Source organism: Chanodichthys erythropterus, chromosome 12 (genome assembly GCF_024489055.1).
Source record: "Chanodichthys erythropterus isolate Z2021 chromosome 12, ASM2448905v1, whole genome shotgun sequence".
In the NCBI taxonomy this organism is placed as follows: Eukaryota; Metazoa; Chordata; class Actinopteri; order Cypriniformes; family Xenocyprididae; genus Chanodichthys; species Chanodichthys erythropterus.
This window is the reverse complement of record NC_090232.1, coordinates 55,373,619-55,388,871: the sequence shown is the minus strand read 5'-3', so window position 1 is coordinate 55,388,871 and position 15,253 is coordinate 55,373,619. Positions and strand designations below refer to the sequence as shown.

General features: G+C 40.9%; 1 protein-coding gene across 1 annotated transcript; it reads left to right on the top strand.

The window, feature by feature from the left end:
• Positions 1 to 12,133: 12,133 nt before the first annotated feature.
• On the top strand, positions 12,134 to 13,114 carry LOC137031740 (microfibril-associated glycoprotein 4-like). The gene is made up of 4 exons (XM_067402973.1): positions 12,134 to 12,337; positions 12,418 to 12,514; positions 12,599 to 12,766; positions 12,858 to 13,114. The coding sequence occupies exons 1-4, from the start codon at positions 12,134 to 12,136 to the stop codon at positions 13,112 to 13,114; spliced, it is 726 nt and encodes a 241-aa protein (XP_067259074.1).
• Positions 13,115 to 15,253: the final 2,139 nt, after the last annotated feature.

The following is a 15,253-nucleotide window of genomic DNA, read 5'->3' as shown; positions in this document are numbered from 1 at the left end:
TTTTCTCTTTAATATTGTCAATATTGCAAGTAAAGTTCATAAAGTCATTACTGCTGTGCTCTTTGGAAACATCAAGCTTCAAGCTGAAGCTTTATTTCTTGTTAATTTAGCCACTGTATCAAATAAATACCTAGAGTTGTGATTGTTTTCTTCTAAGAGATTTGAAAAAAATAGGTAGATCTAACAATTTGTTAAGGCCTTTCTGTACTCAATCATTCTCTCTCTCCATGAAATGCAAATAATCTCTAGTTTTGTTTTCTTCCAGCTGCGCTCCATTTTTCGGGCAGCTCTCTTATGAACCAGAGTGTGCTTGTTGTACCATGGCGTTGGATTAGTTTCCTCAATCTTCTTTAAGCGCAAAGGAGCAACTACATCTAATGTGCTGGAAAAGAGTGAGTCAATAGTTTCTGTTGCAACATCAAAGTCTTCTACTCTGTCTGGTATGCTAAGGCGATGAAACTGATCAGGAAGATTATTTATAAAGCAATCTTTAGTGGTAGAAGTGATGGTTCAACCATATTTATGGCAGGGAGGCAGTTTAGCCACTTTGACTAAATGTAGTATACACGAGACTAGATAATGATCTGAGATGTTGTCACTCTGCTGCAGAATTTCAACAGCATTAATATCGATTTCATGTGAGAATATTAGATCTAATGTGTGATTACGACAATGAGTGGGTCCTGACACCTGTCTCAACTTATACAATGTTACATAGAGTATCATTACTTTGAAGGAATTATATTTGAAAGACTTTTGAGTAATACTGAAGATATTACTATAAATTACAGCAACACCTTTGCCTTTCCGACACGGTTTGTGTCGATAATAGTAACCTTGAGGGCTAGATATATATATATATATATATATATATATATATATATATACACTCACATTTACTAAATAGTGCTAAATAAAAAAACAAATATTGGTGTAAGTGTTTTTTTGTTGTTGTTTTTTTTAGTAAAAGGTAAGTATGATGAACCAAAACATTTAAAGAGAAGTAATTTCTTTAAAATGAAGTGTTATATAGCCCACTGAATCATTCTCTGACTTAATACTGACAACAATGGAAGCACCTGGGAGAGACCTGTCAGGAGTCTTATTTTTTAGCACAGAAGAGTACAAGAGGATTACCAAATCATTGATTTAAGTGTGAAAATATAGCAAAAGTAACACAGAAATTCAAAATCAATAGACCTGTAACAAGGCCCCTGAAACAATCAGGCCTTCATTTGTTAGCTTTTATTTAGTGATGAGTGATTTTTTTGCTAGACAAAGAGCAGGAGAAATACCAAGTGAGTGTCTCAGAGCCAGCAAAAACTATGAAAAGAGTAACGAGTAAGATGCAGTCTGCAGAAATTACATGCATGGTTGTTGTCCAAACTGGAACTACTCACTGTAGTCAAAGCACAATAAAGTCTGCTAGCCGTTTCCAAGGCCCATATTTAATCTATACTCTGGTCTCATATATATAGTGAATTCAGGTTGATTGTGACACTTTTTGCTTTTGAAATGACTGGGGAAAAGTGTCCTAATCAACCTGAATTATATGTGTGTGTGTGTGTGTGTGTGTAAAACCGCAGGTTTTCCCTTCTTTCTGGCTAAATGTTTTGCGTCCAATATTTAATTGTTTTAAAATATATGAATACATTTCTCTCTGGTTTTGTTTGGCAGCTGTAGTACTATTTGTGGTTATTAGAAGAGCAGAAATTAAAATCACAAAATTAAAAATTAAAATAAATATGCACAGACTAAATTTGAATTGGTAAGATGAATCTAAACTCTTGTACTTGTACTTACTTGTAGGATTAAAATTGTAAATAAGTTACATTTAATGTCCAACATCAAGTATTTTAGAGAAATGTATATTTTAGAATTATTCCGCTTCTATTGCCTTCCGTCTGTTTAGTGCGCATACGCGCAGCAGCGCTCGTTCACTGTTTAGTTTAGCCGCAAAATGGAAATATTTGCATGACTTTCTAACATTAACAGATGGAGAATAAACTTGTGAAAAGTAAGTTATGCACTGAGGAAAACACCATCTCTCAAACGCATAAAATAGCACAAAATGTATGCTGTTTCCTATGGTGGATCGATTTGATCCATGATCGACCTCTAGTGCTGCTTAAAAAAAGCGTGCACGCGAAATTATCTTGACTAGGTAAACCTGGATCGAATTAGCGGGACTGCGTGAACTTCAATTACCTATTATGAAACCGTTTTAGCCCAAACTCATTTGTTAGGTTAATTCAAGTCAGGTTTTGGAGTTTAATCTTCGATTTTCTTAGCATCTTTTATGAAACAGCCCTCTGGTAACTTACCGTGGGCGTCGTCAACATGCGAACGCGCACACAAACACCACCCGCTCGCTGCTAGTGGAAGCACAAAAGTAGTCCCGGCCCGCGCGTGTAGCCTGTCAGATACCCCGCCGCCAATCAAATTACGGCGTTTCTTGTACTGTCGTCCTGGCCATTAGAATCGATCCAAATAGCAGTTCAAAGAAGCTTGCTAAATATTGGTGGGGACAAATTTGTCATCTCAAAATATTGATAGGGACTAGTACCTAGTACCTGTCTCTCTGCCACATACAAAAGCCAGAGTAAAAACATTTTAATATTCCGTTTTTTTGCCCCTTTTTGTACTTTGTAGATGCCACCGAAGAAGAAGAAAGGGGACATAAGAAGCTTTTTCATAAAGCAGAGTCAGAGTGTAAGTGTCAGGGTTCTGTCACTTCAGTCTTGTTTATTTCTTGGTTTTGTGACAGAGCTCTGACACTCCCGTTCTTGTCGGGTTTTTGTGTGAGCGTACGGTCTCGAGGGTTCTCGGGGCTGTGCGCTCTCTTGTCTGCGTGCCTTGTTTCATGTTGGGAGCGTGGCGTTCGGATCCCGGCACTCGTGTCTAGTTTGGTTTCGGTTTCGTGTCGGGATTCGGACACTCGCGCTCCCAGTCCTGTCTTTTATTGTGAGTGCACGGTTTGTGTGTACCTTCACTTGCCGTGCGCTCTTGTCTCACGTTTTGTGTAGCACGCGGTAATTTCCACCTGCCGCGTGCTTTCATGTTGTGTTTTTGTCTTGTGTTGTGTAGCACGCAGTCTGTGTTTCACGGGCTGCGTGCTTCCATGTTGTCTTGTTTTGTGTGAACACGTGGCTTATGAGTTTTCATAGTCACGTGTTCATGTCTCGTCTTGTGTAAGCACATGGCTTGTGATTTTTGTCTTCATTGGCCATGTGCTTGTGTCTTTGTTTTGTTTTGGTGTGAGCACATGGCTTGTCATGTGTTTCTTTGTGCCATGTGCTCTCACGTCTATTGTCTTGACCCCGCCCACCTTGTTACCTCATTATTGGTTGATTTGCCCCACCTGTCCTCCCTCATTACCTGCCTTGTTTGCTCTCCTATTTATTCTCCTTGTGTTTGCAGTCCTGTGCTGGTTCGTTGTCGTAATTTGTCATATTTTCCCTGGTGTTTTAGTCAAGCCAAGTCAAGTCAAGTCATGTCTTGTTTTTTGTTAAGTCTGTTTTCCCCCACGGGGTAGTTTTTGTTGTGTTTTTGTTTTATTTTTTATTATTAATAAAAAGCCCTTCCATCCCTGCATTTGAGTCCTCGCTCCTTCCCTAAACCTGACAGAACGAACCAGCCATTATGAGGACTCAGCGGAGGAAGGGCTTGTGTCATCCACCAGCTTCCACCCTCTCCAGCCCGCTCTATGACAACATTTTCCAGTTCAAAGCTTTGAGCTCCCTCCGTCAACGGGGGAATGACTTGAGGAGGTTTGCACAGGAATTCCACAGTGTTGCAGAGGGACTGGGATTTAATGACGCGGCTCTCAAGGACCTATTTAATTATGCCCTTGACGAGCCCTTCAACTGGTGGAGGATGAGAGGGCTGGACCACCTGACCTTTGAGGCTTTTGTGGAGTTTCTTGTTTGCCCGGGAAAGAATGCTGCAGTCTCCCCAGAGGCGGTCGTTAATGCTGCTATTTCCTCAGAGGCAGCTATCTCCACACCAGTGCCTCACCGACATAATCGGAGGAGGAGAAGGAAGGCTTCCTCCGACTCGGAAAGTCTGGTGATCCCAGAGCCCGCTGTAGGCCCGGAGGCCACCCCAGAGCCCGCTTCAGGCCCGGAGGCCACCCCAGAGCCGACCAAAAAAGCTGCAGCACCCACAGAGGAGGGAGGCACAGTGCCACTGCCTCACCCTCACAAGAGGAGGAAGAGGAGGAGGAAGAGGAGGAGGAAGGCTTCCTCCGTCCCTCATGGCCCGGAGGCCACTCCAGAGCCCGCTCCAGCCCGTGAGTCCGCTCCAGAGCCCGGTCCAACCCGTGAGCCCGCTCCAACCCCAGAGGCCATTCTTGTGCCACTCAAGCGCCTTGCCCTGCCGACGCCTCCCCAGCGCCTTGCCCTGCCGGCGCCACCTGCCAAGCTGTCTGCCCTGCCAGCGCCTGCCAAGCTGTCTGCCCTGCCGGAGCCTGCCTGGATGGTCCCTCCAGTACCACCCTGGTCCTTAGCCAGGACCCCGGACCAGCTGAAGCCCCCCTGGTCTGTCCCGCCGGTCCCGCCCTGGTCTGTCCCGCCGGTCCCGCCCTGGTCTGTCCCGCCGGTCCCGCCCTGGTCTGTCCCTCCGGCTCCTCCCTGGCCCTCAGCTGGGACCCCAGACCTGCCTGAGCCTCCCTGGCTCAACCTTCCTGTCCCTCCCTTGTTTCTTTTAAAGACATTTTGATCCTGTTTTGTTTTGCTGGCTGACTTGGCTCCCCTCCCTCCCTCCCCCCCTCCCCTCTTTGTCTTTGTGTTCTGATGTTCTGTCATGTTGTCTTGTTGGTGATTTTTGTCTTGTGTCGTGTATGTTGTCATGTTTGTCTTGTGTCCCTCGTAGGGACGCCAGGTGGCGTCCCTTTAGAGGGGGGGTAGTGTCAGGGTTCTGTCACTTCAGTCTTGTTTATTTCTTGGTTTTGTGACAGAGCTCTGACACTCCCGTTCTTGTCGGGTTTTTGTGTGAGCGTACGGTCTCGAGGGTTCTCGGGGCTGTGCGCTCTCTTGTCTGCGTGCCTTGTTTCATGTTGGGAGCGTGGCGTTCGGATCCCGGCACTCGTGTCTAGTTTGGTTTCGGTTTCGTGTCGGGATTCGGACACTCGCGCTCCCAGTCCTGTCTTTTATTGTGAGCGCACGGTTTGTGTGTACCTTCACTTGCCGTGCGCTCTTGTCTCACGTTTTGTGTAGCACGCGGTGATTTCCACCTGCCGCGTGCTTTCATGTTGTGTTTTTGTCTTGTGTTGTGTAGCACGCAGTCTGTGTTTCACGGGCTGCGTGCTTCCGTGTTGTCTTGTTTTGTGTGAACACGTGGCTTATGAGTTTTCATAGTCACGTGTTCATGTCTCGTCTTGTGTAAGCACATGGCTTGTGATTTTTGTCTTCATTGGCCATGTGCTTGTGTCTATGTTTTGTTTTGGTGTGAGCACATGGCTTGTCATGTGTTTCTTTGTGCCATGTGCTCTCACGTCTATTGTCTTGACCCCGCCCACCTTGTTACCTCATTATTGGTTGATTTGCCCCACCTGTCCTCCCTCATTACCTGCCTTGTTTGCTCTCCTATTTATTCTCCTTGTGTTTGCAGTCCTGTGCTGGTTCGTTGTCGTAATTTGTCATATTTTCCCTGGTGTTTTAGTCAAGCCAAGTCAAGTCAAGTCATGTCTTGTTTTTTGTTAAGTCTGTTTTCCCCCACGGGGTAGTTTTTGTTGTGTTTTTGTTTTATTTTTTATTATTAATAAAAAGCCCTTCCTTCCCTGCATTTGAGTCCTCGCTCCTTCCCTAAACCTGACAGTAAGTAGGCAAAATAACTAGCTAGCCTATTATATTTATTTATTTAGATTTGTTTCCTTGTGGCAGAGTATTTTTTTGTTAGTGTAAATACTAATGTACATAATCATTTCTGTTAATAAAACGTTTGGTTGTGCAGCATTACACAGTCTCAGGTTTTTATTTTTATTTTTTGAGAGTGCATTTTTGAGATTATACAGTTATAATGTTACTAGCTCTTTAGGGACAGTATACAGGATGGTATATCGGGGTCAGGAATCCTGACTCAGGATACAATATAATGAGATGAAGTAGATTCACTTCTGTATTGTGATATTCTGTATTGTCAACAGTCTGAAATAAAAAAGGAAATCACCATTAAATCACTGGTATCTTACAACAAAATTCCGGGGGAGGGGGGGGGTGTCCCCACCAAAGCTGAGACCAAACCTACGCCCATGCTCCACACATACTGTGTTTCTTGACAAAAAGTGTCTTAAAAAACTAAATCAATATATTATTTTATATGAATGAGTAGGCAGGATAATTTTTGCAAAATTTTGAAGCAAAAACTCTAATCTGCAACCTCCAATACCCAGAAGTCTTGTGAACACAGATTTAATATATTTTGATGGCCTTATTTCAGTAACTTAATTTTTTTGTTTTTTCAATAACCACACATAAACGTTATTCCTTCAAAAAACAAATATGTACATACATGTTCCTCACATATTATTGTAGCCTAGTTTGTGCTGAATACAGTGTAATGACACTTGTGTCATTAATATGTTTATGAACAACTGAAAAAAGCACAAATGTCAGGACATGTCAATACTTCTCCAGGCCCCAAATCAGCGTCAGACTCCAGAGGGTTAAAGCAATGTAATCGTCTGGTTTTAGCTAGGTTTCTGTCAAACACAGCAAATGTAGTTTATTGTCTGTGATGATATCATTTACAATAAGTGTTTTTGAAGAAAGGGATCTAATATTCAGCAACCAACACACACACACACACACACACATATATATATATATATATATATATATATATATATATATATATATATATATATATATATATATATATATATATATATATATATATATTCCCCCTTAAATGGATTTGGAAGATTTTTGTATTTACTAATTTGGGGTACAGACAAAGTCTCTATGTGATAATATCTAGGTGAACGAGTTTTTATGTGTTGGGATTCATGACTTCTGTGACATGAGACAGCTAGCAGACGGTCGGTTTAGCCAGTCTGTCTGCTTCCTGACCTGGGCCCCAGTTTGTCATGTTTCAGCTCGAAGACTATGTGCCATATTACTAGAGAGAAGAGCAGCACCATCCCGGGAAGAATGAATGAACAACACTAGGGGGCTTTCACACTGGCAGTTTAGTTTGAAACGGGGCACGGTTCGCATGAAAATTCACTAATGTGAAAGCTGTAGTGTGAACCCGGGTGCGCACTGGGGTACCAAACCCGAGACTACCTGAAGAGAGTGTCTGAGTTCAGTTGCACTCGAACTGTGCCTGTCACAGACACGTCAGGTTCCACCATCCACCAATCACAGCGCACTCAATCACCTGAGTACTGATCACCGCCACCTGCACCTCATCATCACTGCAATCACCAGCACTATAAAGGACCCACACTCACACACAGTCTTCGTCCGGTCTCGTTTGCATCAAGACTTACCTGTATGCTTACCTCAAGGACTCCCAGCTATCTACTTACCTGTCTCCAGCGTCTCCAGTTCTCATGTGATTTCCTTCTGTGTGTGAGTGATCCCAGTCTCCTTCGTCCAGTTGCTCCAGCGATATCCAAGAGCTTCATCTCTTGCTATTATCAAAGGACAGTATTACCTCTCTGCATTCCATTCATCATCCATTTACCACTGTTCATTCACCTGCACTGTTTTCACTCCTCTGTTGGTATCAATAAACATCGATGTTTGTGTATTCCTGTCTCCGACCTCTCTGTACTGTAACAGTGCCACAGTTCACATGAATATGAAAGCAACACAGACTCGGGTGCACCCTTGTTCAGGAAGTAAAGTAACCTGCGCATGCATTTTCACAGATTGTAATGTATTTACTTCAATAAAACACATATAAGAGATGATAGTGTTGATGGATTGGATTGGATCTTGTTGACTTGGATTTGAGCGGGAGTGAGCCTGCAGTGTATTCGCGCTTTGCGAGTGCAATTAGAGTGGCAAATTAATGGCAATCAGCTGTCTCCTCAAAATAGCATGCTTGCAAACAGCGGAAAACCATCTACATGCGGCGCACATACAGTAAACACAAGTGTCGTTTACTTTGCTACACATAACACCACATTAATAAAAACACAATTTATTGACCTGTGTTCTGTTTTCTGTCATGCACCGTGCACGTCTGTGATGACATAAGATGAAAGCAAATGCACCAGGGTTCGATAGAATCAATTTCAGTGTGAAGCCAGAACAACGCGGCAGGGGGCCCCGGAAACAATCGCCCAGTGTGAAAGCCCCCTTAGAGAGCCAGCCATTGAGTGATGACAGTTTGCTAAGTATCTCATCACTTCGACAAACAGCTAGAGGGCTAGAGCAAATGACAGTGTCTGACATCGTACTTGCGAGTTCACACACCTCTTCAATGTTAATTTTAATGCCCTCCAATTGGCAAGGTCGAACATCATTAGTGCCGACGTGGCTCTGGCTCCCGGCAAACGTGACTATGGTGGCTGGTGTCTCTTTTATCGCGTTCTGTGTAATAGAATCGCCAATAACTAGGGCACTTTCAACAGGATTCTCAGTGGGTGCATCACTGACTGGAAAGAACCTGTTTGATGTTCTAATTGGAATGGAACAGTGGTGTTTTTCGTGACTAGGCTGTCTCATGGTCAATCAATTGCCCTGCTACACGGGCTCTACAGCCAGAACCGAAAAATGTACAGAGTTCACTAAGCTAGTCACATTCAAAACAGTATCTAAAGCCCTTGCATTCTTACTATCCTCAATTAAAGTTTGGATCCGTGTCTCTAATTCTGAGATTTTCTATGTCAGCCTGACTATCTCCCTGCATTTATGACATGTGAATCCCTCACTGCTGACAGAAAGAGCTATACTATGCATATGTTAGGCAGTGCAAGTAACAACAAAGGGATGGCATGACTCACCATGTTTGTTTGATAGACTCATAGAAAAAGGGGCATGTGAGAAAAAAGGATGGTGGGCACGGATGACAATCTAACAAGCTAATGAAATGCTAATGCGTTGTGATAGCGATTTAGTTAGCAACGTCAGATTAATGTGATAGGCAATAGCTCTCAAGAAAAATGTCTTTAACTTGAGTAGAGAAAAGTTCTGAGCAATGTGTTGTACTCTGGGTCATGGCAGTCAGCTGATCTTCCAAGGCAACAAACATCAAAATCAAACATCAGTCTATGTTAAATAGGTTTATCTTTTATTTAATTGAGTCTGGTAGATGAGACAATATTTGTCCAGGATGTGCTGAAGGAGGGAAACAGCATTTGCATTTTGCCCTCATTAATCCTTTTTGTTTTTAGGGAAAATACCTGTTGCAGTTATATATTTTGCAGATCCTTTTGTTTCTGTAAAACCATTAATATGACTGTAAAATGTGCAATGAATTCAGCTCTGCATGAGCTCCGGAATCAGAGGAAAAGTGTAGTTTCTATGTGTTACTGTTGAAAATATTCAGTCGATATTCAGATTTTCCTCTATCTATGTGCCAATTTTCACAACTTTCAACCAAATTCTGATTGCTTTTACAGGGAAAAGCTGCCCATGACGGCTGGTCTAGGATCAGTTTTCTCCATATTAATTGTATACTGGTGAAAAAGATCTGTGTTGTCGCTCTAGAGAGCATCAAATGTTTCTATTTACAAAAATGTTTTTGCAGCATTGCCAATCACAAACATATCTGTTGACTTGAATGGCCAATCAGAGGTGTTTAAGTTAAAATCCACTCACCGCCCAAAACAATTCATAATGTTTTTATGTGTGTATCTAAACTTTTTTTCAGTGCTGAGTTCTGCACACTCATGAATCCTCTTATTATAACAAGCAAAGCACAGACATTATAAGAGATTCATGGTGCAGTCAGCATCATTTATCATAATGGAACTTTGTGAGATCATATTTAACTAAAATGAGTGACAGCTTTTTAGTGATTATAAAAGGAGCCCACTTTGCAGGTTTTCTCACAAGCCAAATCACACATGCAGTAGCCAATACTTGCTTTTCTGTTAAAGGTGCTCTAAGTGATGTCATGCGTTTTTATCTGCCTGTCCCCTGAACACACTGTAAAAAAACACGGTCTCTGTAGTCGCCACAAGCTCCAAAAACGGCAATAAAAACAAACTGGTGCAGCCTGGACCACGAAACATAATAAACATGCTCCAGCCAATAACCGACAAGAATGATTTTAAATGTGCGTTCATGACTGTTTCAGGAAGCACGGAGGGGAGGGAGAGGAGGAGGAGGGAGGGTCTAGCTAGCCTCTGTTTTGTTTGATAACACTTCGAACGTCAACAGAAAGTTACTCCACCCAGGATCGCTTAGAGCACCTTTAAAGCTGCAACAGAACTGCATACATCTTGCAGAAGAACATTGTAGCCGGAGCTACTTCTCTCTGTTTATGTCTAAGACGAGTCATGCAGTTACTGTGCTACTCCGCAGCGGTTTCTACCAGACCGGTCTAAAATAGTCTGAATATAAACTCTTATTATAAGTGTACCAGAATGATTCAGGGTAAGACAAAAACACGGTTTGGAAAATTGATTCATGTTGTACATTCTCATTACAAAAAAAGTTACAGATGTAAAAGTTATTTATGTAGCACAAATTTAACACAACTGTAGTTGATCCAAAGTGCATTACAGTAGATCAGAATTTAAAACAGAAAAGGAGGAGGAAAAAATTGGAGATAAAAATCTAGTATCAAAATCAATCAAGCAAATTGTATATAAATATATAACATAGAACAGCATTCAAAAATACATGCACAACATCACTTGAACTCTAAAGAGTAAAAATAAGCATCCAGTGATGGAGAGCCCCTGATACTCAAAGGTAGACTGTTCCAGAAAGCTCAATCGCCTTTTGATTTGCAATGAGAGTGAGGGACAAATAAAAGTAACTGATCACAAAATTTTAATGACCTAACAGCTGTGTATGGCTTAATAAGATCAGAAATATAATCCGGGGCCAAATTGTGCAATGCCTTATATGTGAAAAGAAGGATCTTAAAGTCAATTCTAAATGTAGATGCTGTAATAAATTATTTATCAGGAACGTTTATGATGGGATGAAGGTTGTTGGTAGTCGGCCTAACTTGAAACTATTTCATGGAAATTTCATGGACGTACTGAAAATAACCTATGTATACTTTTACCTGTGGGCTGGGGTGGGACAAAACATGAATGTTTCTGGTGGGAATGGGAGATGTTAACATAGTTTTGTGGAGTGGGACAGAATTTTGTTGGAGCGGGAAGAAGTTTGTTGAAGATTGGTCAGAATTTGTAGAAGACAAGGGGGAAAAAAACATTTAATTTAAATTGAAAATGGTGGAATATTTTATCTGCTGGACATTGTAAACATGGTATGTATCTGACTTAGAATGAGAGCTGGAATCAGAGGAAAAATGTGCTCTGATCAATGTTCAGACTCTTTTCTTTCTATGTGTCAGTTTTCACAATTTTTGACCAAACAGTTCTGCCATAGACTTCCATTAAAGAAAAGGAAGAAGAAGAATTTTGGGTCAAGCACTGAAGGCACTGCAAAAACAGCAAAGAACACATGGAAAATTCATGAAATCTAAGGCACATTATGAGAGAGACCACATTTACATTTACATTCAAAATAATAAACATGATGGATTTAATCAAAACAAATACAAATTGTAGCTCTAAACTAAATCACCAAGATTCAGTGAGATTTACTGAATAGATAAAATACAATACACTGCATGTATAATTTGCATTGAAGATGACAGATGCCTTTTTTATTTGCATCCAAAATGTGGGTGTTCATTAAGTAAATTTCTTCTGTGACACAGAGGAGGAGCATGAAAATCTGACAGATATATAAAGTCTGTCAGACTCAACAACACAAACGGTGAGTTACTGTTTTATTCGTCACTTACCTCAGAAAACATTCAGACATTTATACAACTTTAAGAATTATTTTTTTTTTTTGTCTAGATTAAACAGATCTCTGCTGTGATCTACTGAGGAGAGACTGAGAAGATGGCAGTGAGTTCATCAACAACATTTCTAGAGATGGTTTTCAGTGTGATGTTCATCTCTTTCTCTCTCTGTCTTGTGTAGATGATGGTGTTTCTAGCGGTTCTTTTCTCTGTTGTTCTGATGAACGGATGCAGTACTGAAAAGACGCCGGTCGACTGTTCTGACCTTTATAAAGCAGGACAAAAGCTCAGTGGGATTTACTCCATCAATCCAGCAGGTGGCTTTCCTGTCTGGGTTTACTGTGACATGATCTCAGGCGGGAAAGATGAAGACAACGGAGGATGGACGGTACGAATGTGACTGTAGATCATTAAATACACATCAGAACATACATTATGAATAATATCTTCTATATAAACCCATCACAGGTGATTCAGAGGAGAATGGACGGCAGTGTGAATTTCTATCGGCCGTGGAATCAGTACAAGAGAGGATTTGGGATTGTGGAGAGCGAATACTGGCTGGGTAAGATCTCACAGTGAGTGTCCGTTTGTGTGGATGATCATGTGTTTGGTTGAACATGTTCTTCATGTGTGTGTGTGTGAACAGGGCTGGAGAACATGTACCAGCTGACAAGTAAGAGGAAGTACATGCTGAGAGTGGATCTGGAGGACTTCACTGGAAGGAAAGGTTTTGCTCAGTACTCGTCCTTCTCTGTGGGTCCTGAAATTGACGGGTATAAACTGCTTGTTTCAGGATTCAGTAATGGAGGAGCAGGTAGGACACTTTCATTCACATTAAAAGAAATTCACACTCAGTTCAGTAAATGTGCTCCTGATGTCCTCAATGATGCTCTTCTTCTCTGCAGGTGACTCTTTGACCCACCACAATGGTATGAAGTTCACCACCTTTGACAAAGATCAAGACGTCCGGGATGTTAACTGTGCAAAAATGTTTCTCGGGGCATTTTGGTACAAAGCCTGTCACGAAGCAAACCCCAACGGTGTGTATTTATGGGGAGAAGAAGCTACTCAATACGGCATTGGAAATGTTTGGTACACCTGGAAGAACAATTTCTTTGTTGGTATGAAATCCATCAGCATGAAGATCAAACGTGTGTCTTAAACCTTTGAAGAAACATTATAGTGTTTCTCAGAAACAAAATCAAATTAAGGTTTTGGGTTTCTCTTCTTCTGTTAACTCTGTAACTTAGTAAATCATGGTATATATTGTAACAGGATATATGGCTGATGTTTTGTGTAATCTCAATTATTTTCTTCTTCTTTGTTTTGGGTCACTTTTTTAAATCTACAACTGAAACAAATCAACAATAAACTTTAATAAACTCCAGCAATGAAAGGCATTATGTGTTGATGTGGATTTCTGTAACTCTACAACAGACCTCAGGAACTGTAAATGAGGAATTCAGTTCAACTGCTCATAAACTTTCCCTATAAATACAACCTTATATGTAAATGAACAATGTGTAAGATTTTCTTATCACAGACAAGTCAAGTCAAGTCAAGTCAAATTTATTTATATAGCGCTTTTACAATTGGTAATTGTTTCAAAGCAGCTTTACATATTAGAAGCACAGAAAAAGGGAAGTGGTTAAAAATAAGTTGTACAAACAAGCGTGGTAATATGTAACATATACAAGATGGTGCTACATTAAGCCAATGTCGGCTGACTTCCAGGGGTGGAAAAACCCCCCTAGGAGAAAAACCCAGCGTGCTAGCACTGGGAAAAAAGTCCTAGGAGGGAAAAAAAAAACCCTTGGAAGATATATATAATATATGTATATCAAGCTTAGCTTGACCCTTTTACAGAAAACTTGATTTATTAGGGGCCAAGCCCCGAAGGGGCTGTAGCCCCTATTGTAATTGTACGTTTTCCCTTTTATTATTATTATTCTTCCTCCTGAATGGGAGTCTATGGCAGCCCTATCAACGGAACATGAGAAAATGATGAAATTTGGCACAGTTGTAGAGATGCTCATGAATAGTGATTGGACCAAATTTGGAGTCTCTAGAACCAACTCTATAGCGCCACCACCAGTTCAAAATTTCAACATTCTAACGGTTTTAACATTTGAACTCTTTGTCATAGAAAAATTAAATTTAGTTCATCTGATTCGTCTCTTCATGCTGATGCTATTCAACTTCTTACATTAAGTCTCCACCCATTACAGTAGCGGCCATTTTGAAAAGTACAGTATTTGTTTTTTTCGCTTCTCCTCCTTCAAAATTTGTCCAATTTTGTCGAAACTTTGATCAGGTGATCTTTGGTCTGAGCCGCACAGAAATGACTGAACAGATTTGTTTTATTCATCTTTGTTCAAAAGTTATGATGTCACGAAGTTAACGAGGTTGACCCGAAATTGCTATAGAGGCTGTATCTCGGCCAAACTTTGAGCAATCGAAACAAAAATTGGTACCCTTGATCAAGACCATGATCTAAGGTTCCATGCCGAATTTGGGAACAGCGCCACCTACAGGTCATGAGATATGAAAAATGGCTATTTTGGCCAATTACTTTTGAACACTTTATTAGAAAATCAAGATCTTGGTGTCTATGGATTCCTTGGGCCATGCCGAATCCGGGGATATTGAATTTGTCAACATCGGATGAAAAGCATGTCCGCCATTTTGAATTTTGTCATAAATTGCAATAACTTTTAAACAATTTGACATATCATCACAAAATTTGGTACATATGACCATCAGAGTGTCCTGAAGGTACATGAGAAGTTTCAGCACAGCGCCACGTAGTGTTCCACAGATATAATGTTTTTTGCAAAATTGCTTATAACTTTTGAAAACATTATCCAAAATTTGTCTGCTTTATGTCATTTTATTCCCTGGCTTATGCCGATTCCGACAATGTGTCATTTGTCATTTTCCTTAAATGTACCTGTCTGCCATATTGAATTAAATCAAAAACAGTTTTTTCGCTACTCCTCCCACAAATTTTGGTCAATTTTGTCCAAAATCAGCTCAGATGATCTTTGGACCGAGCCGCACAGAAATGACTGAACGGATTTTTGATATTCGCTACCATTCCCGAGATATTCATCTCTGAATGTGACCTTGCTTGTGTTTGTTGTCTTATACTAGTTAGCTTAGCACAGTAATTGCTTAGCATGCTAAACTATTGCTATTCTTTCTAATGTGGTCTTCAGTCAACAGGTTAACCAAAACTTAGTTGGCATTAAATAACTTTGCATACTAATATGGTTAACATGCTATGAAGCTTTTTTTTTTG